The following is a 21,750-nucleotide window of genomic DNA, read 5'->3' on the forward strand; positions in this document are numbered from 1 at the left end:
CTCAATTGCATGACATTGTGCTAGTCTGGAACTACTGCATCAACGCGGCTTTACAACAAATTCGAGAAAACCAAACCAATGTTTTCCTGCTAATGTCTTAAGCGTGGAATGAGCTAGAAAAAAATAATTCACCAGATGACCAAAAAAATCCCCATAAAGCTTCTGTCCCGCATTGGTATCTTATCCAGAAACAAGTTGGCAAGTGTGCAAGTGTCTCTTGATGCTATCTCTAAAGGCTTACAAATTTGTCAGTTGACAAAAAACACCCCGGTCCCGCATCTGTACCTAACATGGCTGCGAGCTGGGAAAAAGTTTCTCACGCTACGTTGGAAGCTGACAAATTCCAACTTCAACCCCTGTTGTAAAGGGGCTCATGTCCCAGAATTTCAGAGATCATAACTAAATTTCAAAATAGTCAGTTTACCAATACTCTTGCTTTCCCTCATCTGAATGCGGGTTTCAGATCCAAATCACAATCAAAAGTTAGTTTTGAAATCCACGGGTGGCTCATATGAAAGCTCAACAACGGATTTGCCAAAAATTCAACAAAAACAAAGGTGATATTTTCAGGCTGTACTAGAATTTAAAATATACAACTGTTGTCACGATACAATCACATGATTAGAAATAAGGCAAAGTGACTTACTTTTTAGCTGAACAACATCAAGTGAAAAAGACTGAAAATCTATAGGGGAAAAAATCCAAAGTTCACAAAGCAACAAAATAATCAAATGGTATGAATATATTGCTAATGGACCTATTACGAAGCCCTGCCTCCTTGTAAAACTCTGTCAACTCAAGGCTCTGTCAAATTCTGTCAGTGACAGTGAATGAGTGAACCAACGATTTATTAATGATGGCGGGAGTTCAAATTTCTGAATTTCCAGTGCCACAGCTGTCAGGAGACCTGTTTTTTTTTTTTTTTAATTGAAACGTTTTTTGTTGCTTTATTTTTTTAAATTTATTTCGTCTAGGAGCAGACAGAGAGGGTTGCAGTATGCAGTAGAGCAGTATGTCCATGGTATTAAACTTTACAGAGAGGATACCATTATTATAATTGACACGAAATGCTACCACTCGCAACTTAAAAACGAGAAATCCCACAGTCCTATCTGTCTAGCGATAATGTTAGCTACTTAGTAACATTACGTCATGTGTTCTGTCAGATTTTTTTCCCGAAGCTTTTGTGGCAATGAATAAGCAGTCTTTTAAATTCAGTTGGATTCTCAATATTATCCAGAGTTATTAAATAAACAACTTACATCATAAACATTCATGTGCAACAAGAATATGACATAAATAAATGCTCAACGTTGACAGAGCGGCGTGCATTCGAGTTGACCGGAGCCAAATGCTAAGTGTGTGCGCGAGTAGAACTTTTCTTTGTGTGCTTCCGTGACCAAAATTAAGTGCATCTTCCTTTTTTTAAAGAAAGTTTGTGGTGTTTTTTTGGCCTTTTAGTGCTGGGTCTGGACAGCTTAGATTAGTTATATTTTATTCTATTTGTGTAGTGACAGGCTAGTAAACAAGTAGGCAGACTGCTAGCAATGTTAGCAAGCTAATGTTAATAGGTACAGTGCCTTGCAAAAGTATTCGGCCCCCTTGAACCTTGCAACCTTTTGCCACATTTCAGGCTTCAAACATAAAGATATAAGATTTTAATTTTTGTCAAGAATCAACAACAAGTGGGACACAATCGTGAAGTGGAACAAAATTTATTGGATAATTTAAACTTTTTTAACAAATAAAAAACTGAAAAGTGGGGCGTGCAATATTATTCGGCCCCCTTGCGTTAATACTTTGTAGCGCCACTTTTTGCTCCAATTACAGCTGCAAGTCGCTTGGGGTATGTTTCTATCAGTTTTGCACATCGAGAGACTGACATTCTTGCCCATTCTTCCTTGCAAAACAGCTCGAGCTCAGTGAGGTTGGCTGGAGAGTGTTTGTGAACAGCAGTCTTCAGCTCTTTCCACAGATTCTCAATTGGATTCAGGTCTGGACTTTGACTTGGCCATTCTAACACCTGGATACGTTTATTTTTTAACCATTCCATTGTAGATTTGGCTTTATGTTTTTGATCATTGTCCTGTTGGAAGATAAATCTCCGTCCCAGTCTCAGGTCTTGTGCAGATACCAACAGGTTTTCTTTTTTTCCTGTATTTGGCTGCATCCATCTTCCAGTCAATTTTAACCATCTTCCCTGTCCCTGCTGAAGAAAAGCAGGCCCAAACCATGATGCTGCCACCACCATGTTTGACAGTGGGGATGGTGTGTTCAGGGTGATGAGCTGTGTTGCTTTTACGCCAAACATATCGCTTTGCATTGTGGCCAAAAAGTTCAATTTTGGTTTCATCTGACCAGAGCACCTTCTTCCACATGTTTGGTGTGTCTCCCAGGTGGCTTGTGGCAAACTTTAAACAAGACTTTTTATGGATATCTTTGAGAAATGGCTTTCTTCTTGCCACTCTTCCATAAAGGCTAGATTTGTGCAGTGTACGACTGATTGTTGTCCTATGGACAGACTCTCCCACCTCAGCTGTAGATCTCTGCAGTTCATCCAGAGTGATCATGGGCCTCTTGGCTGCATCTCTGATCAGTTTTCCCCTTGTTTGAGAAGAAAGTTTGGAAGGACGGCCGGGTCTTGGTAGATTTGCAGTGGTCTGATGCTCCTTCCATTTCAATATGACGGCTTGCACAGTGCTCCTTGAGATGTTTAAAGCTCGGGAAATCTTTTTGTATCCAAATCCGGCTTTAAACTTCTCCACAACAGTATCTCGGACCTGCCTGGTGTGTTCCTTGGTTTTCATAATGCTTTCTGCACTTTAAACAGAACCCTGAGACTATCACAGAGCAGGTGCATTTATACGGAGACTTGATTACACACAGGTGGATTCTATTTATCATCATCGGTCATTTAGGACAACATTGGATCATTCAGAGATCCTCACTGAACTTCTGGAGTGAGTTTGCTGCACTGAAAGTAAAGGGGCCGAATAATATTGCACGCCCCACTTTTCAGTTTTTTATTTGTTAAAAAAGTTTAAATTATCCAATAAATGTTGTTCCACTTCACGATTGTGTCCCACTTGTTGTTGATTCTTGACAAAAAAATTAAAATGTTATATCTTTATGTTTGAAGCCTGAAATGTGGCGAAAGGTTGCAAGATTCAAGGGGGCCGAATACTTTTGCAAGGCACTGTATAAGTGTCCTTGCGTGACTGTCTTGACATTCAATTATTTACGTGGTCAGCAACAGAGCCTTATCCATAGCGTGTATTTTGCAAGCCTTCTTTTCACCTCTGAAAAGCTACAAAAAAAAATCCTCCCCCCAATCTTTCAGTGTACCTGGTGTCGGAATTACAGGTACCCCATGCATAGTGTTAAAGCACCGGGTTTTTGCTGTTTTAAAGTTTGAAAAAAATATGTTTTGAATCACGACCACACAGTATTCCTATGCAACTCTACGGCTAGGTGTCAGACTTCTGTGATTTGGCAGCGTAGTTTTGTGATGGGTCCATTCGAACAGCAGTAGCTTATTTGATTCAATACATTGTACAAATGTTATTGCACTCAGTGAAACTTGTCTTTTGTTGTTTTTTTTTTATTGTTCGACTTGAGCAAACAGCAAACAAAGCAACATTATTATTGACTCCTGAGATGATCATGATTTGAAAAGTTGCACAGTGTGAAATTGAAATCCTTGTCTGTTTCTAACTTAATGGCACCATGAAGATGATTCTGAAATTGCCTACTTCTTTGTAACTTTAGTAAATGGTGGTCAGTTAATGCCACCATTTTAGTCTTAACTGTAACTCCACTAAAAACACAACACACGGCTGTCTAGGAAACAGTGAACCAGTTGCTCCTCTTTACAACGATTCGCCCGTCTTTAAGATGTTGCAAATCATCATCGTCATGGTTTGTGTCTGTTTCCTTTCTGCCAGGCTGCTGACACTGACCATCTCCCGGGCATCGCTGCATCCATGTTAATGTAGGACTAATGTTAATGGGTGCGGCGTAGGCGAACGGAACAAGCGATAAAAACAAAACAAAAAAAAACATGGCAGACACGGACCGCAACCGCAGTAAACACTACTGTCGCTGCGGAGACAGGTTGTTGTTTTTCCCCCTACCTGCTGTTTTCTCTGTGTCCTGCCAGCATCTCAACATGTATATTTATTCTTTAAAGACTCGGACTTCTCTTCCCTTCCTTCCACGATATCTCTTCGACAAGGAAAGGCGGTGGTGACGGCGGTGTCATGCCTTCCCCTCGCCAAGGCGTGAGAAGGAGAGAAGCATGGCAGTGCCAGTGGCTTTGTTTGCCAGTCGGCCCGCTGTGTGACTGTGTGCGTATAAGTGTACGCGTACTGTATGTGTGTGTGTGTGTGTGTGTGTGTGTGTGTGTGTGTGTGTGTGTGTGTGTGTGTGTGTGTGTGTCTGCGTCCTGTAGAGACTGGTGCAGCTGATCCCCCCCTGACACCGCAGGGGTGCACGTGGCTTTGGAAGAAGAACGGGTAGAGGCAAGTGACCAATATGCCCAGAGGAATGGGCCATTTAGGTAGAAAAACATGGGGGTGAAGCACGTAAAGTACTTTGTGAAAACGGCACTTGCGATTTTTGTCAAATGTGTACTAAAAAAGCTGAAATGTCACTTATGAGACCAAATGTGTGTCACAGTATTTAGGTACCTAGTGTAACAATCACAAGACTCATTAGGATTTAACTGTTGCTTCTACGTTTAGACATGGACTTGAAATGATAAAAGGGGTTTGATACACTTGTAACACTTCTCAATTGGTTTCTGTTTCAGGAGTGCAGCTAACACATATTACAGTGGAATGAAAAAGTATCTGAACCTTCTGGAATTTCTCACATTTCTGCATAAAATCAACATCAAATCTGTGAAATCTGTCAAAAAGTGATCTGATCTTTGTCAAAATCACACAGATGAAAAAACAGTGTCTGCCTTAACTAAAACCACCCAAACGTATAGGTTTTCATATTTTAATGAGGATTGTATGCAAAGGAAGGGGGAAGGGAAGGGGGAAAAATAAGTACCGTAATTTCCCGAATATAACGCGCACTTTTTTTCCCCAAAATCAACTTGTAAACTCATGGTGCGCATTATAAACGGGTACATGGATGGAGACAGAAATATGTATGTATTACATATATATATATATATATAAACCGATTTTTTTTCATTGACACGGCCACGTTGTGTTGAAGAAACGTATGCGGCGACCCGTTGCCGACCATTACGGTACGTGACGTCACCGTTTTGTTTCGGTAATACTTCACTCTAATCGGCCGAATGATTTCGTCTGTGTTAAATTCTGCTTTTTTCACTCTTCATAAAGCACAGAATTTAGTTTCTTAAACTCATTTGAGTCGACGTTTATTGCAGCTCCGCAATTCGGACTATAACAAATGTAAGGACACACACTTCCTATGTCCGTCAACTATATCGGTCCCTCGGGAAACTCAAACCCAAATAACAATAGTTCCTTTTGTTACTGTCGAGTTGACAGCTATGAGCTCTCACGGATTTCCGACTTACGTTCTCACTTTCATTTTACCGTATCAATCCATGGAAAAAAAAATTTATTCATCATGAGGAAACGAGCAAGTTATACAGCAGCCTTTAAAAGAAAAGTCACGTCTGTTTTGTTTTCTCCTAGATTCTGGTAAGTTGGAGAAGTTGTCAAATCATATTATTACCGTAAATATTGTCAGTTTACGGTAATGTTTTGAACTACCAATGTGCTATGCTTGTGCTGTGTTTCACCAGTCAGTAAAATGACATCTCTGTATCTGTACACAAGCTCTGTTTTCTTCTAAAATTAGGGTGCGCGTTATAAACGGGTACAATAATTTTCCCTAGATTTTACAAGTAAATTTGGGGTGCGCATTATACACGGGTGCGCCTTATATTCGGGAAATTACGGTAAGTGAACCATCACATTGAATATTTTGTGCCCCCCCTCCCCCTTTTGGCAGCAATAACTTCAACCAGACGCTTCCTGTGGCTGCAGATCAGTCTGGCACATCGATCAGGACTAATTGTGGCCCATTCCTCTCTACAAAACTGTTGTAGTTCAGTCAGAATTCTGGGATGTCTTGCATGAATCGCTGTCTTTAGGTCATGCCACAGCATCTCAATGTAGTTCAAGTCTGGACTTTGACTTGGCCGCTCCAGTACGTGTATTTTGTTCTTCTGAAACCTTTCCAAAGTTGATTTACTTTCTGTGTTTTGGATCATTGTCTTTTTGCAGCATCAATCCTCTTGGTATCTTCAACTCTCTGACAGATGGCCTCAGGTTTTCCTGCAAAACATCCTGATAAACCTTGAATTCATTCTTCCATTAATGATTGCAAGTTATCCAGGCCCTGAGGCAGCAAAACAACCCCAATTCATGATGCTCCCTCCACCATGCTTCACGGTGGGGATGAGGTGTTGATGTTGGTGAGCTGTTCCATTTTTCCTCCACACATGACATTGTGTGTTACTCCCAAACAATTCAACTTTGGTTTCATCAGTCCACAAAATATTTTGCCAAAACCTCTGTGAAGTGTCCGAGTGCCTTTTTGCGAACATTAAACGAGCAACAATGTTTTTTTTAGACAGCAGTGTCTTCCTCCGTGGAGTCTTTCCATGAACACCATTCTTGGCCATCGTTTTACATATAGTTGATGTGTGCACAGAGATATTAGACTGCCAGTGATTTCTGTCAGTCAATAGCAGACACGCTAGTGTTCTTTTTTACCTCTCTGAGGATTCTGTGCTGAACTCTTGGCATCATCTTTGGTGGACGGACACTCCTTGGGAGAGAAGCAACCGTGCCAAACTCTCTACATTTGTAGACAATTTTCTGACTGTCGATTGATGAACATTGAAGGGATAAGAAACCATCATCTATAGAACGTCATATATATGGGGATAGGGACAATTCTGGATCCAAAACAAGGCTACATGTTTCCGAGCAGCAAAATCTGTGTTATCTCAGTGTTCAGTCTTTTTAAAGTCCTTGGTGGAGCGGGCCGTGTCGAAGGTGTGTCCGAAGGTGTGTCTGGGCGTTGCTTTTGGGTCTTCCCCTCTGTGGCCGGTTTTGGGCGGCTTAGGTTCGTGCGCGGATGGGACGCCCGCTATGACCTTTGTTGTCCGGGCTATCTCTACTTGTTTTGGGACAAAGCGCTTTGTCTTTGGAGTTTGCTGGGAGAGCAGATTGCAAGAGTTGGTGCGTCAATCTTGTTCGTGACGCACGCGTTCGGCTTCTGTGATGAGACGGCATTGTGTATCTCTTCTCTTTCTTCTCATTAAACTATGGTGTGCTATTTATTTTATATTAGTAGTGCAGTCCTACAGTAAATATGAAAACGATACTATTTCCTGATTAATTATATTACGTGTGTTAGAGTAATGCAAACAGTTAGACGGTGCCTACGAGAAACTGTACCATTTTTCTCATCTCCCCCTCATTAGCCCGGATAAGGTGATTCACTTTATTGTGTCAAAGGGCATGTAGTGGAGTCTGCTTAACCCTTGAGAGTCGAAGGACGCGACGGCGCGTCCTCAGCGCACGTTGTCTTTGAAGCGCCCTCACGTTTTGATTACGTCACCCACATGCCGTTGGTTGGTCTCGTTTTAAAGTGCGGAATTTGCGGTTTACTCTCGTTATTATTTGAAGTCAATCGACCAACTAAAACGTGAGATATTGTCATTTAAGTTTTATAGTTTTATTGTCCTCTCAAAAAAACATTAAATCACTGCATGGATCATTTGTTTATGTCTATATTTCCATCATTTCTTGTCCTTTTTCAAAACGGAAGCTCCATGAAAAAAACACAAATCAAACAAACCCTTTCGAAGTCACAGTAGAAGCACAAAATGCGTTTTTTTAAAAAATAAATATAACTGCCGTGCGAGGTTCCACCGAACGAGAGGGAGGAGTGTTCTGAAGCAGCGAGGTGGCGAGCGACGGCCGTTTGGATCGAGCAGCGACTTTGTGTGACTTTGAGAATGAACGGAAAACTAAATTTAGCGCAAGCAATTGTGCTTTTTGATCAACTTGAGGAAGAGGATGGTCCAAATTCGTCATCATCGTCTTCTTCAGAAGAGTCCTCGAGTGAAGATAGTGACGGATTTGAACACGTGGGTGACGCCATCGACGAGCAGAGGTAAGCAAACTCACTTTTTTTTTTTTTTTTTTTATGCTGAAAAAGTTTCTTTTAAAAGTTTCTTTTGATATTGCAAGACAAAGTTAATTTTGATGCAATATAAGTGTGTGTTTGTGTATATAATCATAAACTGTGCATATCAGATCAAAGTCGTACGTGCACTGTGTGTATCCAAGGCAGGAATTTATAATTGTGGTGATCTTCTTTCTATATGAAGATTAGGGATGTAGCACATATTCAGCTATGGTATTCTTCCTATTGTCATACATATAGATTTCCATTATTATTTATTGCTGTATATATTTTTATTTTATACTTTATTATTTTCATAAATACTGACTTTTTTTCATGTACATTTATAGTGACAATGAAAGTAAAGTGAAATGAAAATGGAAGGGTGGAAGGGTGGAAAGAGGACCGACACCCCATGGAAGTGTGGGCTGTGTGACGTCACCCTGTGTCGAATTCCAGGACGAAACTGCTTTTCGGAGTGGCATGCCTGAAAAAAATTTAACTTGTTTATTGTAAATATTTTTGAAAATACTTTTTTTCCCCCAAAGTTATATATATATATATATATATATTTTTTTTTTCCCCACAGTCTTCTCAATTTGTGTAAATAAATGTGTGTTCAAGAAGCTTGATTGTGTGTACATAGTTTTTATCAGGTGATGGGCCGCAATACCTAAACTCATAAAGAGATGGCCTCTAAACACTTTTTGTGTTAGATGGTATATTTTTTTTCACTGTTCGGTCTGCTGTATATAACCTGTTTTGACTAGAGCATGTATAAAGGCAAAAAACGCCTCTGGCTATACCTGTTGTTTATGTTGAATTGTCAAATATAAGACTATTAATTCTAATTTTTTTTGGTTGAATATTCATCCTAACATGTTGAATAAATATTACAAAGTTTCAAAACGGTTCGTTACGCATGTTTGGCTGTCAATTGGACATCAATATTAAACATTTTGACAAAACGATTTTAGAATTTTTGGTCTTTTGGGGCCCAAAATGATGATTTATAATTGGTCAGTGAAGGAAACAACAGTTTGGACATGAAGTTCAAGGTGTCACAAAAAAAAGGGACCAAACCAGGCCATCGTAAACAATTATTTCTTTGAAATATAAAGGCAACTTCAAAGGCATGCAAAATCAGACAAAATAGGCCCAGACCTTAAAGGGTTAAACAATAGTTAGATGAATGTGTTAGAGTTAGACTAATGCAAACAATTATATGGTGTGTGCGATGACGGTTTCTTTTCCCTTCAACATCCAGACTTTTAGAGATGGTTTTGTATCCTTATCCAGCTTTCTACAAATCAACGGTCCTTGATCGCAGACAGCTTTTTTGACTGAGCCATGATGCACATCAGACGATGCTTCTCATCAAGACAATTTTTACCAAGTGTGTGTTTTGTAGTGGTTAGGGCAGCTTTAAACTTCTCATCAGCGATTGGGCACACACAACTTAAGCAACTTAAATTGTTTGGTAAAAATTGGTTTCAATTGCTCTTTGAGTCTCCTTAGGCAGAGGGTTTACTCACTCTTTTTTCCCCTTCTGTCACTGTTTGCATGCTATCCTCATTGAAATATGAAAACCTATAAATGTTTGGGTAGTTTTAGTTAAAGCAGACGCTGGTTGTTCATCTTTGTGATTTTAACATGTGATAATTCATCCGCCTGACTACGGAAAAAATAATATCGTCATAACGACAGTCTAATTTGACCTGGGCCAGTGGTTTTGATAGTGGGCCAGTGAATTTCCCTTATTGTCTAACCCTCACCATGCTAATCTAAGTTTCTTCTCAATTGTGTTATCTGGATTAGGGCTAGAGCTATCAATTATTTTAGTAGTCGATTAATCGATGAACTAGTTAGTTCGAATAATCGAGTATTCGCATAAGGAACATGAAAAATGAAAATACCTGAGCTGAGCCTGGGACAGTATACAAAAAAATTAGGATCTATGTACAGCAAAAGAACTGTTGGCTAACCTAAATAGCAAAAGTCCGCTAGCTTAAATGCTATAAAATGCCAACTTTTTTGTACAATGCTCTTAACAAATAGTTCAGACACATATTCCCACAATAAACAGCCAAACATAGCTATAAACAAAATTATGAATGCATAAAAAACATTAGCTCAAACAAAAACCTATGTTGGTCTTAACAGGGAGCAGTTGGATTCAGCCATGCGAAATAAGGCAGACAAGAGGGTAGTGTATCCACCCTAATCAATAAAACAAAATGTCAATCAATCAATCAATCAAAATTTATTTATATAGCCCTTTACAAAACCCGAAAGGCCCTCAAAGTGCTTTACAACAAAACCTGGCTCAAGATAAATAAAAGGCAGGAAAATATTATACAATGACATTTAAAAAAAAATAAAATAAAATAAAACAAAGAGCGCATCGCAATAACATTCCAGCAAGCAAAACAATAAAACCGGTAGAATCGAAAAAACATTAAAAAAGCCCTTAAGCTAATAAAACCAGGCTATCCTAATCTTTGTAAAAGGCGAGTCTAAAAAGGTGTGTTTTTAGCCGAGACTTAAAAAGACCTACATCCGTGGTGGTACGGATTTCGGGGGGAAGGCTGTTCCACAGCCTGGGGGCAGCAACCGCAAAGGATCGGTCTCCCCACTGTTTAAGTTTTGACCTTGGAACATCTAAAAGAAGATGGCCGGTCGAGCGAAGAGTCCTGCCAGAGTTACGAAAAGTTAAAATTTCCGATAGATAAGATGGAGCCTGGCCATTAATAGAATTAAAAACAAACAGTAAAAGTTTGAAATCAATTCTAAAATGGACTGGAAGCCAGTGGAGTGATGATAGCACGGGGGTAATATGCTCACGTCTAGGTGTACCTGTTAAAAATCGAGCAGCAGCATTTTGAACAAGTTGCAGCCGAGAGATCGAGGACTTGGGTAGGCCAACATAAAGTGCATTGCAGTAGTCCAGCCTTGAACTTATAAAAGCGTGAATTGCTTTTTCAAGGTCGTGGCGACTAAGAAAAGGCTTCACTTTGGCTAAGAGACGAAGCTGGAAAAAACTTGCTCTTACAACGGAACTAATCTGTTTTCCAAAGTTAAGCCTGCTATCGAATATCACTCCGAGATTTTTAACGTGTGTCTTAAAAATGTCAGCCGGAGCGCCAGAGTTGGGCTCAAGGGCTTTCATCATGGAAGGTGTGCCAAAAGTAATAAATTCAGTTTTGCTCTCGTTAAGGTGTAAAAAGTTTTGTGCAAGCCACTGCTTCACATCAGATATGCACCCCATCAATTTAGCAAGAGCAGTTTCTTTGTTAGGTCTCAAGGGCAGATAAAGCTGCAGGTCATCAGCATAAAAATGAAAAGCGATATTATGTTTTTTTTTATAATTGATCCAAATGTAAACACTTTCAAAATAAACCATTACAACGCCACTTTAATTAAACGAATACTCGAAGCAATAAAATTTAATTCGAATATTTTTTTCTAATCGAATACTAGAGTTAATCGATTAATCGTTGCGGCACTAATCTGGATTAATAAAAAGTTTGATAAAAATACAAATACATTAAGTGAGTGAGTGACATGGATATTAGTGAACCAGAGTGCAGATTGAGTTACGTGTTGAGTGACAAAATTTGTTAGTTTTTACCACTAGCAGTTTGTATATGAAAATGCTTGTTACTGTAAATGTTTGTTTTATTACTCGATAAAGTGATTGAAAGTGCACCAGTGGCAGTGTCTTATGTTTTACTATGTGCAGGGACATGACAATCTGTTTTGACGAGTAATGGTAGACTAGGATAAAAGAGGTGACGTCGATACGTGCTTATGTGAAAGTATTCCAAAATTGGGACCGTCTGCTACCACTTCATTTTTACACGAAGCGGAACATGCGACTTGAATTATATTAGATTAATTCACCTCATGGAAAAATGATTCCCTGTAATCTTGAAATATGTGAAAACACAGAAGAAGGACTTCGGCGTAGAAAATACTGTGAAAGTAAAGAAACGGTCACTCAGTCTCAGACCGAGAGTGTCATTACAGACCTCTACTTGGAAGCAAGCCCTCAAGCAAGTAAAGAAATACTGTCATTGCTTTTGTTGAAGCTCTGCTCTTTGTTTCTGTCTTTGCCTCAAAGACACGCGAACTTGGAATTCGCCCATAACGCCCTTAAAATGGCGGTTATTCCTTTAAGCCTGAGCCAAGTCCCTGCTCTCAAAGTCAAAAGTCCCGACGGTTTCACAGACAGGGGAGCAAATGGGATCAGCTCACCTGCTTAACTATCTTGCTACCGGCAGCATGGTGAGTTGTAATAATGATTTGATACATCTTCAAAAAATAAAAGCAGGAAGCTCCGGAGAAACCAGTTACAAAGCCCCTGAGGGTGTCTTCTAGAGATTGGAGGTAAAATCTCCACTGATTCTTAAACAAACCCGAAGTATACGATATTGCAGTGATTCTCAACTAACTACTAAATCTGATATGATTTAACTGCCACCATAAAACACCTGTATGTCCAACGTTTCCCCGAAATCAAAATAAATCTGTGCTATTGGCATTTTTAGATGTCCAATCATGTGGCTCTTAAAAATTAAAACTCTTTAAATGAGTTTCTCACTAGTAGACGTCTAATTCATTTGAACTGGGAGGCTAGCAGCGAGAATGAACATTCGTTCATTCGCTGCCAACGCTCCCACTTCAAATGGATTAGACGTGAATGGCAGTCAATGGCAGCTGACAAGTTAAGATGACAGGGATTTTGAAATTATGATCATTATTTTCCTAGTTTTTATTTCCATTTGTTAAATGCGTCTTGCTGATTTGCATGTGAAATAACGCACTTTATAAGTACGTTGTGTTGAATTGTTTTTTAAAAATAAACTGCCTTTTAGTGTATTATCATTTAAAGCAATTTATCAACTAGAGGTGGACCGATATGGGATTTTCAAAGGCCAATCCCGATACCGTTATCCCCCCAAAAATTTTCAGCCAATTGCCGATATGCAAAGGCGATTTTGTAAGCCAATATTTGAGGCCGATATACTTTTTTTTTTTAAAGCATGTACATTATGAAAAGCATTTTTTAAATGCTTCAACAGCTTCAAAATTACAATGATGACCTGAGATTTAAAGGATTAATTTGGCCGAGTGCAGGGGTCAGCAACTCGCAGCTCCGGAGCCACATGTAGCTCTTTGATCCCTCTGATGTGGCTCAGTTTTAATAATAAAACACAAGTATTTTATTAAAACATATTATGGCGCTTTCAAAATTTAACAAAGGAAATTAGCGTTCCTAAGGTTGGCAGAACAACTCAGACTCACTTTCTTTGTACCTTCAGAGTGGCACCATGACTTTACATAGTTGGTGATTTATTATATACATGTGTGACTGCTCTATAAAAAAAGGTGTATAAAAACTGAACCTGACTTGTTCCGCTAAATTCCCTTGCAAAATCTCGTAAACACCATAAGCCATGTGTCGGCCAGCCCATATTTCGGTCGACCTCTATTATTAGTAATACTTAAATGTGGATTCTTACAAAAAGGCACAGTCTAAAAATAAGAGTTTTAACAAACAAATACACAATAGAATTCAGTTCAATGGCAAAAAGCTGGGACCGGTTTGTTTACATACAACCCATAAGATGTAACGCTTTCAAATTTATCACGAGACAAAGTTAATGTTAAAGATGCACGATAATATCGGCCGATAATGGCAGTTATGACGTCACACAGATAATCCAGATGAAAATAAAATTCAACCAATAATGCAATCCAATAATTATATACTTGATTTAGCCTCCAAATGTGCGCAACCGAAACAGTTTTATCAACTTCTCCACTGCCGCCTCTTCAACCCCTCCTCTCTCTGAAGCCCCTGAGGGAGGAGGGGTTGAGGAGTATGGAGTCATAGAGGAGGCGGCGTTACAGAACAGGGTTAAGGCGATATCATGGCTGCTCTCTCCCTAGCGTGGGTTGATTTTTCCCTGTATGAAACAAACGACGCTCTCGCCATCTGCAAAACATGCACTGCATAAGTTCCACAAGGCAGAAAGAAAGCGTCCTCATTCAACACCACTAACCCGATCAGCTATTTAAAAACTGCGTCACAAAGATTTTAGGAATGAATACTAGGCTGCTGCTAGCACGAATGCTAAAGCTAAACACACATAAACTAAGCGAAACTACGGGGCTTGTGACGATGGAGAGACGCTGCGGCCTTCCCGGAGTCGGGTTGTTTGGGAATGCAGCCCAAAGCGGGTGGTAAACTCCATCTAAGGCTAAACACCAGCACGAGACCAATAGTCAACAAGTAGCCGTCTTCCGACGGAGCCCGCCACTCTGGCCGGTCCGGCAGGCCGCCTCGTCCTAGGCAGGGCGGGCAGGTGGGCCGAGCCCGGTTCCCCGGCAGTGGGACCTCCGGCGAACACTCCGATTTCTCGTTTGTTCCCCCACGGCGTTCGGGACGCGAGGCGCGCGCCTCCGTCCGGAGCAAAGCCAGGCCCCGAATACGCCGCGGCGGGCAAACATCCGGTACGAACGTAGCTGCTGCCATCACTCATCTCCGGTTCAACTAATCGAGCACCACAGCCAGACAGAGACCTTGCACGGGTGCTAATTTGGCGACCGGACAGACTGAATGGCACAGGCGGGAGGGGATGCCGGATGAGAGACCGAAGTGACCCGAGAGCCTAAGCCCCGGATGAAAAAATAATGCAGTTTATACGACCACCATTCTTCATGAAAAACATGCCGATCACATCAGTTTCACCACGGACATTTGGAGAAGTGATGTCAAGTAAGCATGCTTATCATGACGGCACAGTGGTTAGATGATAATTTCAACATGCACCAAACCACACTCACAAAGAACTCAGCCAGTCAGTAATGCATTCAGTGCGCAGTAAATTTATGACGTCTTCATCAGATCACTCTTCTTAAATCTAGTCAAATAATTTTCCCCTTCTTGTTTTGAGTGTTAAAGACTATTTAACAGATGAATGCGCCAGATTGTTCCACTTACTTGAAGTAAATATTGCCATTTGTCCTTATTAAGCCCATACATCTTTAAAAAAAAAAAAAAAAAAAAAAAGTAATTTTTCACCTAAATCAAGAAAAAATTGCTTTCAAATAATGTTTTGAACCAGACCTATTCTTGAAAAAAGAACATTTCTGACAAGTTTTTTAGGATTGAGTATAACAATTTATTGCTTAAAAGAAGGCTGTTAAGATTATTTTCAGCGAGCTGTTTTTCTTCAAGAAATCTGAGTGAAATATTCTTGAAGCGCTGTCAAATAATTTCCCTTATTTCCAATAGATTTACACTGAAAACAAGGGAATTTAACTAGTTTTAAGGAGGTGTTTTTGCAGTGAAGTAACGTTATATGTTAGGAATGGCTTAATTTTAAAGGCATTTTTGTGCAATTTAGGTATTTACTCTGTAAGTAATTGTTCCCAAAGGTTTACCATTACACAATGTCAGACAATCTGTCTTTATTTAGATGTTGGAATTTACAACTTGTTCACATTTGATGTTGAAAAAAAGCATATAAATAAAGCAATATGCATTAATTTTTTGCACAGTAATATTTTCTCTTGTGTATATTTTAAAATTTTACAATAATCTTTTAATAGAATTATCGGCTTGACATTATCGGTTATCAGTTGGAATGAGGAGGAAATGATCGGTTATCGGTATGGTTTGAAAAATGTATTATTGTGCATCACTAGTTAATATATGTAATTTGTATACTTTATTTTGTAACACTGTTTTAGCCTAGCGAATAAGGCTGGAAAAGCCAGGCGGCCCGCCAGGCTTATAAAGCACTGGGTGAAACCCTGATGTCAAACTGTTGCTCACAACTCAATGCAAAAAAAAAAAAAATTATATACACCACTCAGAGTAGAAGCACATTGCAGCATGGAAGATGTTTTTTCTTGCCCTTCTCTGGTGACGAGTGGGACAAGGAGCTCCCCTGGGCGCTAATTAATTTTTTTTCCCTCATGCTTTTATGGCTGCCTCTTCTCAAGAAGCACAAAAAGCAGCAGTTCGCTCAGAGTGTGACTGCGTAGACCTACAACGCGAGGGAAGTTTGCATTGAGTGTGCTGCGTCAACAAAGCATCACGTGACTCAAGTCTACATATCCCACGCACACTTGTAACCGGTCATTACTTTTTTGTTTAACGTACAGCCTGTCATTAGGTTTCTGTTGAACATGCAGTCTGTCATTGTGTTTCTCATACATGTAACGCATTATAAGGCTTTGTATGTTTCACACATGTATTGCATCATGTGTGTGTGTCACTTATTACACCACTAAAGTGTAATTATTGTGCTGTATGCATTACATCATTGTACCACAAAGTATTTTCATAATCCACTTGTAACACAACGTTTCTAGCAAAGGTAAACAATCGTAATCTGTCATGTTCCTCTATTATATATGTCATGTTATTGTACGTGTAACAGCAGATGTTTTACTAGACCTGTGTTTCTACCACGTGCATATAAATCAAATGTTTTTGTTACACCATGTGTGACGCATCTTTGCTATACGTCTAATAGGGGTGGGAAATTCTGGGTGCCTCACAATACAATACAATTGAGCCCCTTTCACATACACCAGAATACTGTTTAAATGACCTTGTATGTGAACACAATTTCCCGGGTTTGCTGACACGGAGATTACGTGGACATTTCACGGGTCGCGTCTTAGTATAATGTCTGGGAATTTCCCGCAACGAGGCGTATGTGAAAGCAAGCGTTAAATTCCCGGGTCATAACAAGATGGCTCATGACGTAAATATCATGGCAGGCCGATCGTCACTTCCTCTTTCTTTGCAGTTTCACTAAAAGCGGTAAACAAACATCGCAATTATCAACATAGCAAGCTAGAGTAGCTAAATTAAACTGAAAACATAACGAAATTAAATTGCTACTGGATCGTAGAGCCGAGGAAGAGAGTCCATCGTGCATCTTTGGAAATGTGCAGTTTATTTTGTTGCCGATGTTAGCGTCCGCAACTGCGGAAACAAGGTTGTACCTCAAAGCAAAAAACAACGGACGGAGGCGTTTAAGGGTTTATTAAGTACAAACAAAAATACATGCGATCGCGGAAAGTGGGGAATAACACAATAGGTCCGTGACAGTAGGTCGACGGGGATAAAAACAACAAAATAAATACATTGGTACCTCTACATACAAAGTTAATTAGTTCCACCACCTTGTTTGTAAGTCGAAATGGTTGTATGTCGAGTAGGATTTTTCCATAAGAATACATTATAATTCCATCAATTCCTTCCACAGCCCGAACCTACACTAAATTCTTAGTAAATACTGATGTTACTATTGCAAATATCAATTACAAAGAGCAAAACAAATAAATTATGAACAAAATCGGAATAATAATATAATAATAGTAATAATAATAATAACTGTAATAATGCAACAAACCGAGTTCTAATATTGCGAATGTGTTTGCTTGGTGTACCTGAACGCATCGCGTGGCTGACTTGATAGAGTGAGCCTTTTTAATTTCACTTTGTTTACTTGCTGCGGGGGACACTAGGCGTGTTGTGTTGCACAGGTTGATGGAATAAATGATTAGAAACCTGGCGAAGCTGGTGATTTCTTTGGCAATGTTACCACAATAATAATTGCTGGAAAACAAAGAAACTGTGGTATGTTATAGATTGTCCTATTTAGAGCATGTCGTCGAATGTTGAAACATATGGCGAGTCAAATTTTACGTCGGATGTCGAAAATATCGTGTGTTGAAGTGATCGTATGTGGAGGTAGTACTGTACACTCAAATACCAGCAGAAAGTAGGGGATTTCAAACAAGGGCGGCAGACGAACAAGCTACCAAATGCACGAAATTCGAGAGTACAAGGTGTCGAATGGCGCCCAGCAAGTTAATTTCTCGTCACCCTTCTCTGGGACCGCCTGGGCTTAAATACGGTCTTGATGAGCTTGAATTGGCTGCAGTTACCAGGTCGGGGACGCTCCCACAACCAGCTCTGGAACAAAACACGATTTGACCAACATTGTGACAGCCGATGCTAACCAAAAATGACGTGATGCCTGGGTTACAAAATCGCGCCAGCCGCCCTCCCCGCACAGACAGCGGCAGTGGGCAACACGGGACAAGTCTGTGAAAGTGTCCAATCCTCGTCATTCCCAGGATATCTCTACATGCATAAAAGCAATGACGCGAGTAAATCCCACGTCACCTTTACACGGGAATTTACCGGGATATGTTTGTGAAAGGGGCTATTGTGATACTAACCTCAGGAAAAGGATTAAGATTTGATCTGATTTTGCTCTTCTCTTGACAGTAATGGAGAATATTTTTGCATTTTCCTTGTTAATGTATTGGCTGCCATTGAAGACGGCTACCAACCCTTCCACTTCAAATGGATTGGACGTCTACTAAGGATACATTTAAAGAGTTAAAATTTAGTAATTAAAACCAACATGATTATATGTCTATCATTGTCAATGTTGCTGAAAGAGTTAACGACAGTGTCATTGAACACAGGGACCGTTTTTATTTTTTCTGCAGGCAGTATCAGCTCCTTTGCTGTGTCATGGGGTTAGTTTGCACAGAGCAACTTAGCATGCCACCTTATATGATGCTCACAGTGCACGCTAATTGTTGTTTTGGTGAAAATAAATCAAGCGGCTTATCAATGTGATTGAGGTCTAATGTCTTTATGTGACACCTTAATTGATTTGGCTTCCTGGTGTTAACTGCAAACATTGTAGACTCAGTAAACAGACTGAACAGTCAAACAGACAGTCTTTCCTCGTCTCCCACTGTATTAAAAGTCACAGCGAAAAGCCAAACGCTACATATGCTTCGTCATATTTCGTCATCTTAGCTCTTCATATCTCCAGTGCTCTTTGTTGTGTGCTCTTGTTTGGTTCAAAAATACTGCGCACACTCTGAAAATGAGAGCTGTAGATCAAACCACTAGGTAACCATGTACGTTGCGCGGGACTACTTGGAAACTAATGATAGTAACATATCTTGAGCAGGTAACAGTAGGGCTCACTTCTAATACAAAAAAATATGATTTGTCATCAACTGGTTGTATTATTTTATTTAGTGCTGCAACGATTAATCGATGAACTCGAGTTATTCGATAAGAAAAAATTTTGAATTAAATTTTGCTGCTTCGAGTATTCGTTTACTTAAATTGTCATTGTAATGGTTTGTTTGGAAAGTGTTTGCATTTAGTTTTATTGATTTGGGTGGATAACCTGCCCTCTAATGGCAACAATGAATAAGACGTATCTCATTTCACATGGCTGAATCCAGCCATAAATAAAAAACTAAGTTATTGTTTGAGAAAATGTTTTTTTATTGCATTCGTAACTTAGTTTATAGTTTGACAGCATTTAAACTAGCGGACATTTGACATGTAAGTTAGTCAATTGTTCTTTTGTTGTTGTTCTTAGAATTTAGATCCTGCCGTTTGAGGCTAGAGATCAGGTATTTTAAGTTTTTATGTTCCTTATCCGATTACTCGATTATTCGAACTAACTAGTTCATTGCTTAACCGACTACTAAAATAATCGATAGCTGCAGCCCTAATATTATTGGTCTACAAATATGAGTATCGGATTGACAAAACATTTGGGAAAAAATCGGTTCAGATCGGAAGCCAAAAAGATCAACATCAAGACATGTCTTTCACATGTAACACCTGATATTACCTACATACTATCACTATTTGCTACACATATGCTTGTTAGGCATATCTGACCATGACCATCATTCCACACAGGTAACGTATGTGTGTTTCCATCACGGCACACATGTCAACAAGACACGTTTGTTACAAATTACTGCGCTGCATACATATTTTCCACCAGACTACGGCTCGTCGCCGGTAGTAATCCCGCAGCGAGCGACCGCGATAAAACCGCACCGAGGCCCGTCGTAAACGGACTAAAATGCCAGTCATTTCCTCTGTAACGTCACTCTCGAACGGAACCAGCCACCCGGTACCGTAACCATAACACCCCTCCCCCATCTACTACTCATGATCGTCTGATAAATCAAAGACGCGTCAATGCCCGGCCGCTCGTTCGCCTCCGTAGTAGCGACCGTTCCGGTACCGGGAAGCCCAACAACGTCTCCCCGGTCGAGATTGCTCTGCAGGCGGCATTTCAGTGCACAGAGGTCCGTTAGTTAGCTCCCAGCTGATCCCGCTAGCATCTCCAAGTGTCACATTTAAACCCATTCCGAAACAAATATAAGATAGCAGGTATCGCAACATGAATAATTAACGCTATGTTTCAAAAATGACGAGGTACAAGATACATTTAGGCCGAATTGGGTGTGGGTAGTGAAATAGCCGAGACGGTACAGGGCTTGTTTATGCTACTCCGCCCGCTAGCCATTTAGCTTCCCTGTTTAGCCTCCGTTTAGCACATAGGACTTACCAGCCAAGTAGTGGTCACAGCAAAACACTTGGCCCGGAATGAGAGGGGAGGAGAGCGGCGGCGCGTCGATTAGCTCCGGGCGGGCGGCCTCCACGTACATCCATAGGGTTTCACGGGACGCCTCGGTCCGACAATCCCGCTGTTGATGCTTCACCGCCGGCCGGTGGCCATTTTTTCCTCGCAAAACATCCACACACAGAGGAGGGAAAAAAATCTTAGCACGGAGCTCGTCGTCGTCCAAGCCGGTCTGCGAGCATCCCTCCAGTGGAGCACAGCAGCGACTGAGTGAGCAGCCAGTCAGCTGGGGACGACATGTCGAAGAGCGAGGGTGACATCTGCCGGGAGGAAGTAAGAAGACAAGTCCAGGTGAAAAAAATCACCAGGAATGCACCCATCTTATCGCTAAATTTGGACCAATTTTCAAAAACGTGACACGTGAAAAGGCGTGTGTAGACTGTTCATTACCTAAAACGGAGTTGCTTAGCCCATGGGTTGGTTGCCACACTTACTCAACCACCAGAGGGCAATATTGCGCATCGGGTAGTCCCACGGTTACGGCCAGAGGTGGGTAGTAACGCTTTACATGTACTCTGTTACATTTACTTGAGTAACTTTTTGAGAAAAATGTATTTCTAAGAGTAGTTTCACTAAGATTTACTTTTTACTTTTACTTGAGTAGATTTGTGAAGAAAAAACACTACTCTTAATCAAGGGCGTAGGTTTGCATAGGGACTGTAGGGACATATCACTACCAACTTTTCAGGATGCTTAAATTGTCCCCACCAACTTTTACGCAACCTTATTTGCATTATATAATGACTTCAAATATATAGATAATTTAAATTGTCATCCCATGTTGTAAGGTTAGAATTAACCCTACCATTATTAAATGAATTAAAGTACTTTTAATATGTTGAGACTTGCATTGACCCCTCTTCACTTGCTGAATGTGCTTGTCCATTTTCCCCCCTCAAACGCAAGTTTGATTGACTGATGACTTGACATTTACACACGTTCACAGCAATGAGACGTCGCAAAAATAATCACATGACTCCATTATACCAATCAGACGCAAGCTTGCCGTTATAGCTTCACGCCAGCCTGCTGAATCATGTGGTGA

At 40.3% G+C, this 21,750-nt stretch overlaps 1 protein-coding gene across 1 annotated transcript in view; it reads right to left on the reverse strand.

Moving 5' to 3' along the window:
* wdfy3 (WD repeat and FYVE domain containing 3) overlaps positions 1-20,915 on the reverse strand; it is a 146,041-nt gene extending 125,126 nt beyond the window's left edge. The window contains exons 1-2 of the mRNA XM_057831026.1: positions 20,631-20,915; positions 4,134-8,677 (exon numbers count right to left, since the gene is read on the reverse strand). Of these exons, the coding sequence (XP_057687009.1) occupies positions 4,134-4,162 (29 nt within the window). The 5' untranslated portion in view covers positions 4,163-8,677; positions 20,631-20,915. The remainder of the gene's footprint in view (positions 1-4,133; positions 8,678-20,630) is intronic.
* Positions 20,916-21,750: the final 835 nt, after the last annotated feature.

This window comes from Corythoichthys intestinalis, chromosome 3 (genome assembly GCF_030265065.1).
Source record: "Corythoichthys intestinalis isolate RoL2023-P3 chromosome 3, ASM3026506v1, whole genome shotgun sequence".
In the NCBI taxonomy this organism is placed as follows: domain Eukaryota; kingdom Metazoa; phylum Chordata; class Actinopteri; order Syngnathiformes; family Syngnathidae; genus Corythoichthys; species Corythoichthys intestinalis.